This window comes from Schistocerca cancellata, chromosome 3 (assembly GCF_023864275.1).
Source record: "Schistocerca cancellata isolate TAMUIC-IGC-003103 chromosome 3, iqSchCanc2.1, whole genome shotgun sequence".
Taxonomy (NCBI): Eukaryota; Metazoa; Arthropoda; class Insecta; order Orthoptera; family Acrididae; genus Schistocerca; species Schistocerca cancellata.
Window position 1 is genome coordinate 732695588 of NC_064628.1, and position 13179 is coordinate 732708766.

The 13179-nt window shown below is 42.1% G+C and overlaps 1 protein-coding gene across 1 annotated transcript; it reads right to left on the reverse strand.

Moving 5' to 3' along the window:
- Window positions 1-962: 962 nt before the first annotated feature.
- LOC126176544 (craniofacial development protein 2-like) lies at window positions 963-1775 on the reverse strand. The gene has a single exon (XM_049923701.1). The coding sequence runs from the start codon at window positions 1773-1775 to the stop codon at window positions 963-965; it is 813 nt and encodes a 270-aa protein (XP_049779658.1).
- Window positions 1776-13179: the final 11404 nt, after the last annotated feature.

The following is a 13179-nucleotide window of genomic DNA, read 5'->3' on the forward strand; positions in this document are numbered from 1 at the left end:
TCATCATTCCTATCCCATTCTACCTCGAAATCTGAAACATTACTGATCGCATTTTCACCTACGTTGAGCAACTCTTCAAAATATTCCCTCCATCTGCCCAAGGCATCCACAGGATTCACCAGCTGTTTTCCTGACCTGTCCAAAATACTTGTCATTTCCTTCTTACCTCCCTTTCGAAGACTGCTAGTTACACTCCAGAATGGTTTTCCAGCAGCTTGACCCATAGTCTCCAACCTGTTTCCAAAGTCTTCCCACGATTTCTTCTTGGATGCTGCAATTATCTGTTTGGCTTTGTTTCTTTCTTCAACATAACTTTCTCTGTCTACCTGGGTTCTGGTATGTAGCCATTTTTGATACGCCTTCTTTTTCCTTTTACAGGCTGCCTTGACTGTATCATTCCACCAAGCTGTTTGCTTCATCCTACTTTTACACACTACTGTTCCAAGACATTCTTTAGCCACTTCTAGTACTGTGTCCCTGTACCTTGTCCATTCCTTTTCCAATGACTGTAATTGACTACATTCAACTAACTGGTACCTTTATGAGATCGCTGTTATGTACTTGTGCCTGATTTCCTTATCCTGAAGTTTCTCCACTCTTATCCTCCTACATATGGACCTGACCTCCTGCACTTTCGGCCTCACAATCCCAATTTCACTGCAGATTAAATAATGATCAGTGTCATCAAAGAATCCCCTGAATACACGTGTGTCCCTCACAGCCTTCCTGAATTCCTGATCTGTTATTATATAGTCAATGACAGATCTGGGTCCGCAGCTCGTGGTCGTGCGGTGGCGTTCTCGCTTCCCGCGCCCGGGTTCCCGGGTTCGATTCCCGGCGGGGTCGGGGATTTTCTCTGCCTCGTGATGACTGGGTGTTGTGTGATGTCCTTAGGTTAGTTAGGTTTAAGTAGTTCTAAGTTCTAGGGGACTGATGACCATAGATGTTAAGTCCCATAGTGCTCAGAGCCATTTGAACCAACCATATTTGACAGATCTGGTTCCCCTGCCTTCCCAAGTATACCGGTGAATGTTCTTATGTTTAAAAAAGGAGTTTGTGATTACTAAGTCCATACTGGCACAGAAATCCAAGAGTTGTTTCCCGTTCCTGTTGGCCTCCATATCCTCTCCAAATTTACCCATATCCTTTTCATACCCTTCTGTTCGATTTCCAACCCTGGCGTTAAAATCACCCATTAGCAGAACACTGTCCTTGTCCTTTACTCTAACAACTACATCACTGAGTGCCTCATAAAAACTATCCATCTTATCTTGATCTGTCCCTTCACAATGCGAATATACTGACACAATCCTAATTTTCTTGCTAGACACTGTCAAATCTATCCACATCAGTCGTTCGTTTACATTCTTTATTGCAACTACACTGGGTTCAATTTCTTTCCTGATGTAAAGCCCTACACCCCATTGTGCTACTCCTGCTTTGACTCCTGACAGGTAGACCTTGTATTCTCCCACTTCCTCTTCTTTCTCACCCCTTACCCGAATGTCACTAACAGCTAAAACGTCCAGCCCCATCTTACTTGCAGCCTCTGCCAGCTCTACCTTCTTCCCAGAGTAGCCCCCATTGATATTAATAGCTCCCCATCTCATTACCATTTGTTTGCCAAGTCGTATCTTAGGAGTCCCTGATTTGTCAGTTAGAGGTGGGACTCCGTCACCTCCAAAGGTCCGAGGCATTTTGCTCTGATTGTTGCCAGCATCATATTTAAAGTACCAGGGAAGCAGGTTGCTAGCCTTACTTGCCCCGAGTCCCATTGGGTTTTACCCCTAACGGCTGAGGGACTAACCGGTGGATTTGGTAGTCTTTGCCGTATGAGCACAAAGGTGACCACGACTCAGAATATGTCCGAGATGCCCAGCCTTATTCCGAAGTAACCGGTATCCCGAATGTCGGGACCACTTACTTGGCCACTCATACGTTGCCCGTGGTTCATGAACTAGGACATGACTACAGGAACCCACACCATGAACCACGTAAATTTTCGATGAACCCTGTAAATTTATTTTCATAATTAACCACCATTTTGAGAATAAAGTTCAACATACGGTCGTGTTTCCTGGTTCTCTCTCCACGAAATTGGTAATCTGGACGTTCAGCTGAGTGCCATCTCATCTGACGAGATCACCTCAACCCATTACTCGGCCCGTCGCATCTGCTCATAATACCACAACCTTCAACCTATAGCCATAGCACAACCAACCTTAACTACCTCAACTTAGTGAAACACCAGTTTTGTGACGCAAGAATGAAAGTCATATCATGTAATCTTCGTAATCACGAAGTAATTATGTAACATTTATGACAACTTCAAATCAATGAACTTCATTTAAACCTGAATTTGTTTCAAGAACTACAATTATCTAGCCCTGTTTTTGTAAACTGTCAGAAATACTTTGAAATCTAGTCGTTAAAGCAGAAACTAGAAACATGATGTTTTACTGAAAGAAACAATAAACTATACATGGTAATGACTGTCTTGAAAGCAATTATTGAAAGAAATATATTCTGTTTTCTACACCAGTTGCCTTGGAGTTTCCCCATTAACGCAAGAAACTATTAAATTAAATAATACATTATTAAAACTCATTTCTACCCTGTTATGTGGAAGTAAATCCCCAAGAAGGTATTGTTGTATGGCTGCTCCATACTGTTACCAATACTGTCACCACAATTCAGGTTGGCAGCGTAAGTAGCTATTTCGATGTCCAACACAGATATAGCTACTCTACTTCGGCAGCAATCTCAGATATAAATTACGACAGCCTTTTTTAAATAAGAGAGGTACGGTTCATCTCCTGTTTGTTGTCACTTCGTCAGTCATGTAGCTTGCAGTAGATTAGCATGTAAACATGTTTGTGGATATAGTTATAGAGTTGGATACTAATAATTGTAATCTATGCTTTCGTATATGTTTCATTTTAAAAGAAATTTTATAACTCTCGTCAATAATAATAACAGGAGATCTGCTTTTCAGTGTAACCAGGCGACCAGGACAAAACTTTCACTCTTTTATAATTTTAAATAGTGATAGTATTTGGAATAAGTGTAGTGATTCTGATAGGCGTAGTTAGACGAAGGAAGAGAAAACATCTTTAAAAATGAACCATAATAAAATGGCTCTGAGCACTATGGGACTTACCATCTGAGGTCATCAGTCCCCTAGAACTTAGAACCACTTAAATCTAACTAGCCTAAAGACATCACACACATCCGTGCCCAAGGCAGGATTCGAACCTGCGACCGTAGCGGTCGCGCGGTTCCAGACTGTAGCGCCTAGAAGACTAATAATAATCAAATCTTTATGACTCATCTTTGCAAAAATATTTCCACGCACAATTTTGAACAGGGCATTACAGTAACTCGTCGGAGACTATATTTGACTGAAGAATGTCATCTTCCTGTACTCTTTTGTTTTTATTTTTCTTGAGCGGATACGAAAATATTAGTTGATTTGGTTGCCCTTGGAAAGGCTGGATACAATTGTCCGTGAGTGAAGATCGTAGTTGGTAAATACTATCCTGGTCCTTGAGGAGTTTGTTCCTGCCATTTGTTTACAGTGATTGCACATGCAATTTTAATAGACAACTGTCTTCTTGTCAATTGGAATGGCATGATTGGATAAAATGGTGTTAAGTTTATCCGTGCTATTACAAAAATTTTTCTACTGTCAATCACCTGAGCATTAATTGTAATTTCCGCACTTTTATACTTGTAAACAATGACAATATTTGGAATAAGTGCAGTCGATGGAATAAGGCAAGGGGGCGACAGTTACATATATGTTTGTCGTTTCGGGAAGTATATTCGTTTAGAAAAAGTAATTGTATGACGAGCAAAGTTAATGGACTACCGGGGTGGTCATTTTTACTATCGAGAGCAACGCGGTATACAAATTATCCAGGTAATAAATATTTTAAAACAAATAAAATGTATTTTAACAAGATGCGACGCTCATTTCACGAGTCCTGCCACCGCACAAGTCCGATCGTTAGGATGGCGCCATCAAAGTGAAAGTCATGTCGTTTCAGAGCGAGGCTTTCGCCGTGACGGTCGTATATTTGTTTGCTGGTCCTCGTGGCTTTGCCGTGGGTAATTCACACATAAAATAAAACTGGAAACCGAGTGAAGCCGGATTACATACAGTGACCGGCGTTCCTTCATCAGAATCGAATCTCTATGTGGAATGAACCCAATGGGAATTTAGAACTCTGTGAGAGAGGTGTGGGGGAATGGTGTACTCGATCGTAGTGCAGTATCACGTTGCTCAGCTCCTTTCCGTAAAGGTCGGGTAAGCACTGAGGACAACCCGAGAATTCGAAGGCCGTCAACTGCGGAAACGTACACCTCTCAGGTTGTTGTTTACCTCTGATAGAGAATCGACGAAGAACATGTGAAGAAACAGTGTGTGAAGCCCGAATGTCTGTCACTTCAGCTTAGAGAGGCGTAACTGAAAAGTTAAAGATGATAAAAGTTGCTGCCAGATGGATTTCACATGATCTGAATGAACAGCAAAAAGCAGATCGCAGAAGCTTTGCAGAACGATTGCTTGTGATATGTAGCAGAAGGAGATCAGTTTCAAAAAAGGATTGCTGCCCTCCACTAAACCTGGATACGAGATTTTGAGCCATAACTGAAGTCTCACTCATCAGAAAGGAAAAGATCAGATTCTCTACGCCAGAAAAATTCCGGCGTCGACTTTCGAAGGTGAACTGATGATAATCATTGGGTAGGCTATTAATGAAATCGTAGCTGTTTCTGCTAAATGTTTTGCCCCCGAAAATTTGTCGAGGAAGGCCTGACATGCTTGCAGCGGGTATCTTCATTTTGCATGATAATGGAAGACCAACATATCATCCTACAGGTGAGAAAAACGCGAGACGTATATGAATGCGAAATACTTCCTAATCCTAAAAATACACCCGATGTGAGCCGACCATAGAAGGGAGTACTCCCTGGAAAACTTTTCCATATAGCTGATGAAGCTTCCAGTAAGGTGAACCGAGTATTCAGAGATCACAACAATGAAGGTGAGCTACCCGAAATAGAGACGTTGCTAAAAGTTGAGAAGCTGGTGTAAGTAAGAATGGAGTTTATATTGAAGGCCCATCTAAGTATTTTGTAAAACAATTTTTTTTCAATTCTGTCTTACGGTGTGCAGAACTTTTGAAATAACAATCGCAATATGAAAACGAAGTCATTTGTTCATGATTAGTAAGTTAGCTTCCTAAAATACAGGTGCGAATCTGGGCATACACGAGTCCTTTTGCCTGTGATATTTGGAAGAAGAAGATGTTCAAATATCCCACAAACAGGACGTTTCAGCGCAAATCTGTATGCAATGTCAGAAGACGGTTAGAAAGCCTGTGCTACGGTACATTAGCTTGTGTTGAAAAAAAATATATGAGTAAAGTGGGAAAGAGATCAGTTTGGTAACTTCGGGATTTGCGCGAATCAATCTCCATTACGTGCAGATTCACACACGGGAAGTCGAGCCTTTGCTTTCTAAGTTTACTTCACGAAGTGCAATGTATGTTATTCCTGTTAAAGTAAAAATACTTGGCGGATCACTTTAATACAAGCACTGTCCGAAGTCTGCTGTTGGGTACCTGATTATCAATATACCCACTAAAAATATCTATCATAATGGACCATTCATAGTAGAAACTGTAATGTATCAGCATTACTTGTTTCACTTCTGTTTTTCATACTTGGTCCTTGCCTTGGTATCTGTGAAATTCCTGTCTTCCGAATAAACAAGATTCGGCAGACAGCTACATCAGCAATTTTCTGTTTTAGCTTTCTCTTTCCGGTCATTTTACTTCAGATGAGTTACAATACTTATAATTATTTCGGAGATATGGGTTTCAACTTAGCTTTTTCAAAAACAAACCCTGTAATTCCTGGTGCTTCTATCGCAGTACCAAAAGAAACAAACAGTTTCTGTTTTCGGAGTAACTACGATACGTAGACCTTAGGATTTATCTGTTTTCAACATGAAACAGATTTCTGTTTTACAACAACTAGAAAACCCAAGAAATTAGAGCTGATAGAGATTTACTGACACTCTTTTTTTTCGGATGCCATTCGCGAATATAACAGGAATGAGGTAAAGGTATAAACGCACCAGATGTAAGGTGACTTGTGGAACATACATCAGAAAGTCATCGCCTCCGACAGTACGAAATAAAAACCTAGCGAGTGTGTAAATCATTTTTGCTATGCTCGACATTCGTTTATTGACATGCATCCATCTAGACCTTCCTGTGAAAAGACAGATCATAAATTACGATTGTGTGGTCCGCGGCTCGTGGTCTTGCGGTAGCGTTCTCGCTTCCCGCGCACGGGGTCCCGGGTTCGATTCCCGCCGTTTTCAGGGATTTTCCCTGCCTCGAGATGACTGGGTGTTGTGTGTCTTTCATCATCATTTCATCCTCATTGACTCGCAAGTCGCCATAGTGGCGGCCACCAATGCCATACGCTCATTGCGATTGTGTGGACTAAAACAAGGTCTTGCTCAGTTACTTATTAATGAACTAAAGGTGTTCATGTTGTAAGCCACATAGAGACAAGGCCTGCTGCAATTTTTCCAAGCGATTGACAGGTATGGTTACATGTCGAATTTCTCAAACAAGGCTAGCAGAATAGAGAATGTAGGGGTGAGTTACCCATACGGTGATTGTATCCCTGTAGCTGTCTTGTGTATTATTTTTGGGTGGAATTTGTCATACACCCATTCGTTCCATAAGACATAAATATTGGGGAGAAGCCAAGTGGGTATACATGTTGCAGCAGTAGCTATCGTACCAGATACAATACAATAACAAACGCTTTAGCCAGTTTCAATAAAAATAGATGATTAACCACCATCGAGTATAAAAATGTAACATCTTCTGCCCTGGGCTACATCCATGAATTTACTGAAAGGTGACTGCATGTATGTTTCATAGTTAATGCTTATAAACGTTTGCTAATCCTACAGATGTCCTATTGCCAACGTGTCAGGAGTGACACGCAAATGTGATGGGGAGGGTGGGTGAACATTGGTATTTGCTTTCGAGTGCCCCTGCAGATTCATTGACCTAGGTTGGACCGAACTCAATTAGTAGTCCGGCAAATAGCCTAAACATTGTTGTTTGCTTTCTCTTTCGCAAGAAACAGCGCTCAGTTAATTAGATTTGCTTGTTTCCAACAAACCAATTTGGTAGGGGTTTCGAGAGGCTGTACGTATTTACAGTTGTTCAGGGCTCCTGATGAAGTAGCTGGGTCAGCAGAACCATCTGCTGTGATGTAGTACTAGATACAACAGAACATTACAGTTCTGTTTTTAAGAATAAATCACCTACTTTTGCGATGGTGGAAGTTGGATTAACTATAGGTTCTATACAACGTGCAACCGAACCTCATCGACGAAAATTCGGTGGTTGTTCAGAGATGTTTCTTTGAGTATTTTCTGCATCTACTACGACACTTATACTCCGCAAGCCACCCAACGGTGTGTGGCAGAGGGCACTTTACCTGCCACTGTCATTACCTCCCTTTCCTGTTCCAGTCGCGTATGGTTCGCGGGAAGAACGACTGCCGGAAATCCTCCGTGCGCGCTCGAATCTCTATGATTTTACGTTCATGATCTCCTCGGGAGGTATAAGTAGGGGGAAGCAATACATTCGATACCTCATCCAGAAAGGCACCCTCTCGAAACCTGGACAGCAAGCTACACCGCGATGCAGAGCGCCTCACTGGCAGAGTCTACCACTTCAGTTTGCTAAACATCTCCGTAACGCTATCACGGTTACCAAATAACTCTGTGACGAAAGGCGACGCTCTTCTTTGTCACCTCTGTCAACCCGACCTGGTACGGATACCACATTGATGAGCAATACTCAAGTATAGGTCGATCGAGTGTTTTGTAAGCCACCTCCTTTGTTGATGGACTACATTTTCTAAGGACTCTCCCAATGAATCTCAACCTGGCACCCGCCTTACCAACAATTAATTTTATATGATCATTCCACTTCAAATCGTTCCGTTCGCATACTCCTAGATATTTTACAGAAGTAACTGCTACCAGCGTTTGTTCCGCTATCATATAATCATACAATAAAGGATCCTTCTTTCTATGTATTCGCAATACATTACATTTGTCTATGTTAAGGGTCAGTTGCCATTCTCTGCACCAAGTGCCTATCCGTTGCAGATCTTCCTGCATTTCGTTGCAAATTTCTAATGCTGCAACTTCTCCGTATACTACAGCATCATCCGCGAAAAGCCGCATGGAAATTCCGACACTATCTACTAGGTCATATATATATATTCTGAAAAGAAATGGTCCCGTAACACTCCCCTGTGGCACGCCAGAGGTTACTTTAAGGTCTGGAGACGTCTCTGCATTGAGAACAACATGCTGTGTTCTGTTTGTTAAAAACTCTTCAATCCAGCCACACAGTTGGTCTGATATTCCGTAGGTTCTTACTTTGTTTATCAGGCGACAGTGCGGAATTGTATCGAATGCCTTCCGGAAGCAAGGAAAATGGCATCTACCTGGGAGCCTGTATCCAACATTTTCTGGGTCTCATGAACAAATAAAGCGAATTGTGTCTCACACGGTCGCTGTTTCCGGAATCCGTGTTGATTCCTACAGAGTAGATTCTGGGTTTCCAGAAATGACATAATACGCGGGCAAAAAACATGTTCTAAAATTCTACAACAGATCGACGTCAGAGATATAGGTCTATAGTTTTGCGCATCTGCTCGACGACCCTTCTTGAAAACGGGAACTACCTGTGCTCTTTTCCAATCATTTGGAACCTTCTGTTCTTCTAGAGACTTGAGGTACACGGCTGTTGGAAGGGGGGAAAGTTCTTTCGCGTACTCTGTGTAGAATCGAATTTGCATCCCGTCAGGTCCAGTGGACATTCCTCTGTTGAGTGATTTGAGGTGCCTTTCAATTCCTTGGATACTTATTTCGATGTCAGCCATTTTTTGTTCGTGCGATGATTTAGAGAAGGAACTGCAGTACGGTCTTCCTCTGTGAAACAGCCATGGTCTGAACCTACTTTTCGGAGAGTAATTGCATTTCCTTTAATTGATTACCTCCTACTCTGTTTGCATTGGAACTGGACCGCAAAAAATTCAATAACAGTGAAAATGATGATGGTATATGATGTTTGCCTTAATAGGAAACCCACTTGTTTTGTTCATCTCCAGTCTGTGAGGAGAACTGACAATTTTATCTTTGCTGTCAAAATATTTACCACATTCCCTTGCTAACAGAGGTTATGAATATTTAGTTCTGCGAAGAAACCAGCCAAATCCACCTCTTCGGAAACTAATAAGTGCCTTTTGGCCTGAAAGAAACGGTGTGTCGCGAGTAGGGTCAGCTGCCAAATCCATGAAGTGAAGAACTATATACAATCTTCGATGACAATCGTTGATATATTTTGGATGTCTAGAAAATAGATAAACCAGTCATACAGAGGAACCTCAGGTTCCCAGAAAGCACGTCGTCGTCGTTAGAGGAACCTCAGGTTCCCAGAAAGCACGTCGTCGTCGTTAGAGGAACCTCAGGTTCCCAGAAAGCACGTCGTCGTCGTTAGAGGAACCTCAGGTTCCCAGAAAGCACGTCGTCGTCGTTAGAGGAACCTCAGGTTCCCAGAAAGCACGTCGTCGTCGTTAGAGGAACCTCAGGTTCCCAGAAAGCACGTCGTCGTCGTTAGACTCTCTTTGTGAGATATTACAATTGTGTAGTCTGATTCCATTGTTCATGATTTAGGTACTACTATTCTACGTTTTCGACCGACATTCGACAAAATTTTCGAACTGTCCATTCTTGACACCAAGCAGTTCATTGAGAAGACTGTCTCCGCCACATATCCCCTCAACTTTTATTACAGGTGTGAGCCTCTGATGCCGGCGTTTTTATTCCTTTTTAAATGATGGTACAGCACAATAAACGCTTCAGTTGGAATCTTGCCGCCGGCCACGGTGGCCGAGCGTTTCTAGGCCCGTGAGTACAAAACCGTGGGACTGCTACGGTCGCAGGTTCGAATCCTTCCTCGGGCATGGATGTGTGTGATGTCCTTAGGACATCCATGACTGAGACAGGATTCGAACCTGCGACCGTAGCACCAGCTCGGTTCCGGACTGAAGCGCCTGGAGCCGCTCGGCCACAACGGCGGGCCAGATGGAACACGTCTTGCAAATTACTACAGAATATTTCTTAAAACTTCTAGAAACGATTGGGGTACGCATTTCGAAAATTTCAATTTAGAGTTCTAGTTTCCGCTCTCCACAGAATAGGAATCGTTCTTTGCAATCATTAATCACTGCAAGTTCTTCGAACAATGGGATGTGAGTTACTTAACTTCTGAATATCACACTAAACAAGACAAATGGTAAGCTTGAAACGTCCCCTTAGAACAATTTATACATGTGAAACGTCCACTTAGAACAATTATACAAGCCTGTGCTTAACCTGACATACAATAATTTTAGCGCAACGCAATCTGACTATCAAAAATCCCTGCAAAAGAATGGCCCTGAGTAACATTACACTATACCTTTCACAAATAACTTACCTCACAAAAATCTTCATCACTGGAACTACTGCAATACAGCGAGCGCCACTACTGCCAGCTAAATAAAAGATTCAAACTACAGAAGGCACTAACTACTGATGGGGATAGTTAGCAAATGAAAGATATTAATAGAGAACAAACAATGTATTTACCTTAATATTCATAAATGACATCCAGTATTACAAAACTCCGCCATCTCTCTCCCCACATCCACCACTGCTGGCGGCTCACCTCCAAGTGCCCAACGCTACGCGCTGTTCACATCCAGCTGTAGCAGTTCATGACAACAATGGCAGACAACAATGCAAACTAGCCACATACTGCACACAGCACAGCCAGTGATTTTCATATAGAGCGCTACGTGGCATTACCCATATAAAAATCTAAACAGCCTACTTACAAGCTGCGACATGAGACTATAAGGTGTGAGAGAATCTAACATTTTTACCTAACAGACATCTGCAATCGCTTGGGAACAGCTGCATTGCAAAAAACCATCTGAATTTAATTTCAGTGATTTTCAACTCTCCTCTCCCCCCCCTCCCTCTCCTCTCTCTCTCTCCTCTTTTTTCCCGTGGAAAATGTTTCAACATAGGAGGCAATTTTGCTTGGTCACATAAAGAAATTTCATCCGCCCTCCATTACTCAAACGTAGATACGTACACGCAACTTTGCGTGGCAGGACGACAATGTCTGCCACAAAGTGTCCGCGAAAAAGGAATTGCGGTGATGAGTCTGAACAATGAATTAATGTGTACTAAGCTTTACAAGAGAAGGTTCTCACTGGCGACGTATTTACATAAGGCGAGTGCAGGAGGCGACTTGGCGAGCACGACGGTCGTTTTAAAAAGGGGTGGGCAGGCAGTGGGACTCAGTGCAAATTGTGTGCTGTCTTTCGAGGCATGCCCGAATGTTTAATTTTTGTAGCTTCTATGACAACCTGATCCTCTCACTGCACTGTGATGATAAGTGGATGTCTTCTCTTTTCATGTTAATGACATTATTATAGCAAAATACATCTATAAGGATTTTTCTCACCACAAACTTCCTCAACGTCACAAGTTTGCAGTCCGGATTATGCCCCTGTTTAAATCATACAACTTTATGTGCAACAGTAATTCTGTAGTCAAGGAGACAGCATCAATCACGTGGGGATATCAGTGCTGTCCTTACTGTGAAGTAAATTTTAGACTCCAAACGTGTATATCATTTATCGTGTGACTTTTGTTCTGTAGTGAAGAAGAGGGTCTGAATCTCGTGCGACATTCGTTTCTGTCCTTACTTTCAAGTAATTTTTTGTCTGTATCGTCATCTCTTTATGGTTATTGCTCTGTGGCACCACAGCTAAAATAGTAAGGGAAGTTACACACCTCCTTACAGCTTATCAACTCACCAATTCATATCCAGTGCTGTAAATCGGCAATTTACTAACCAATAGCTGGCACTGGAATAAGAAAAAGTTTCATTCGACTGGTTTAGTTTCTATTCCAACAATCCAAATAGGTGGAAAATGTAATGAATTGGGAAGTAGCTACAATGCTTCCACTTCACATGTCCATCGACTTGGTTGGGGAACGAATGATTGGTTAACGAAGCCAGAACAATGAGTGAGCCAATAACTAGGTGGTACCAACAATGAAAGTGCCGCGCCAAACAAGTGTCGGGATGCGGCTAGTTGACATAGCCGATTGCACGTGAATTTCAAAAATGTCGTTAATAAATTCGCTGCGGCCTCCAAGGCGTGGTGTCACGCGATAAACCTCGTATCTGGCAGTTTTAAAAGTCGTTACCTATCCAGAAATTAATAGTCTGACGGGGTAATGATACTGCTTAGTTAACTGACTGAACTGTAACCTAACCTTTCCTATGTTTAACACTTCAGAAAATATCATTTTACCCTTCACGGGCAATGCCGGATTAACCACGTGGCAGAAGTTAGCAAATGCCACGGACACCGCGCATTGGAAGGGCCTCGCACCTGGGCGAGAAAACTCTTGTGAAGTTTTTTTTCCTGTTTCTTTCTTTTGACAGTCATTTAAAGTATAGCATTTATTTGTTGCAAGTAGACTAGTGAAAAAGGTGAATTATCTCACCATTTCGTTACGTTCGCAACGTTCTGCCAACTGATTAATAATGTTTCTGGTGTCACCATGAATAATCTGTGTGTCGGAGTTAACCTCGATGGCCTGCAATAGCTTCCTAGTGACGTTCATGTAACAAACCCTTTGCATGCAAGCAACGCCACACAGCACGACAAATATAAATGTAAAAGCGTGGGAATCCCGACGTTATTAACAGCGATTCAAAAAGGGTAGTCGACACAAGTCCTGAGAGGTACAGACATCTACCGATCAGTGCTTGGAGACCAATGGTGAAATTCTTTTACAAAGTGGAAGATCATTAAGTGGGTGACATCGACTTTAAATAGTGTTTACAAAGCTGCTGACTGAAAAGAGGGAACCACTGAAACATATGGTAAGGTTCTTGTTTGTTCGTATGCACACTGAAGTTTAAACAATAAAAAAGTATGTTCGTTCTTTGTATGAAACTGTGTAGGAATCAGCTATTTGTGTTTGATATCATC

Coding starts and splice junctions, on each gene's coding strand:
- LOC126176544 (XM_049923701.1), bottom strand. CDS start 1,775: ATGGGACTCGGGGCAAGTAAGGCTAGCAACCTGCTTCCCTGGTACTTT.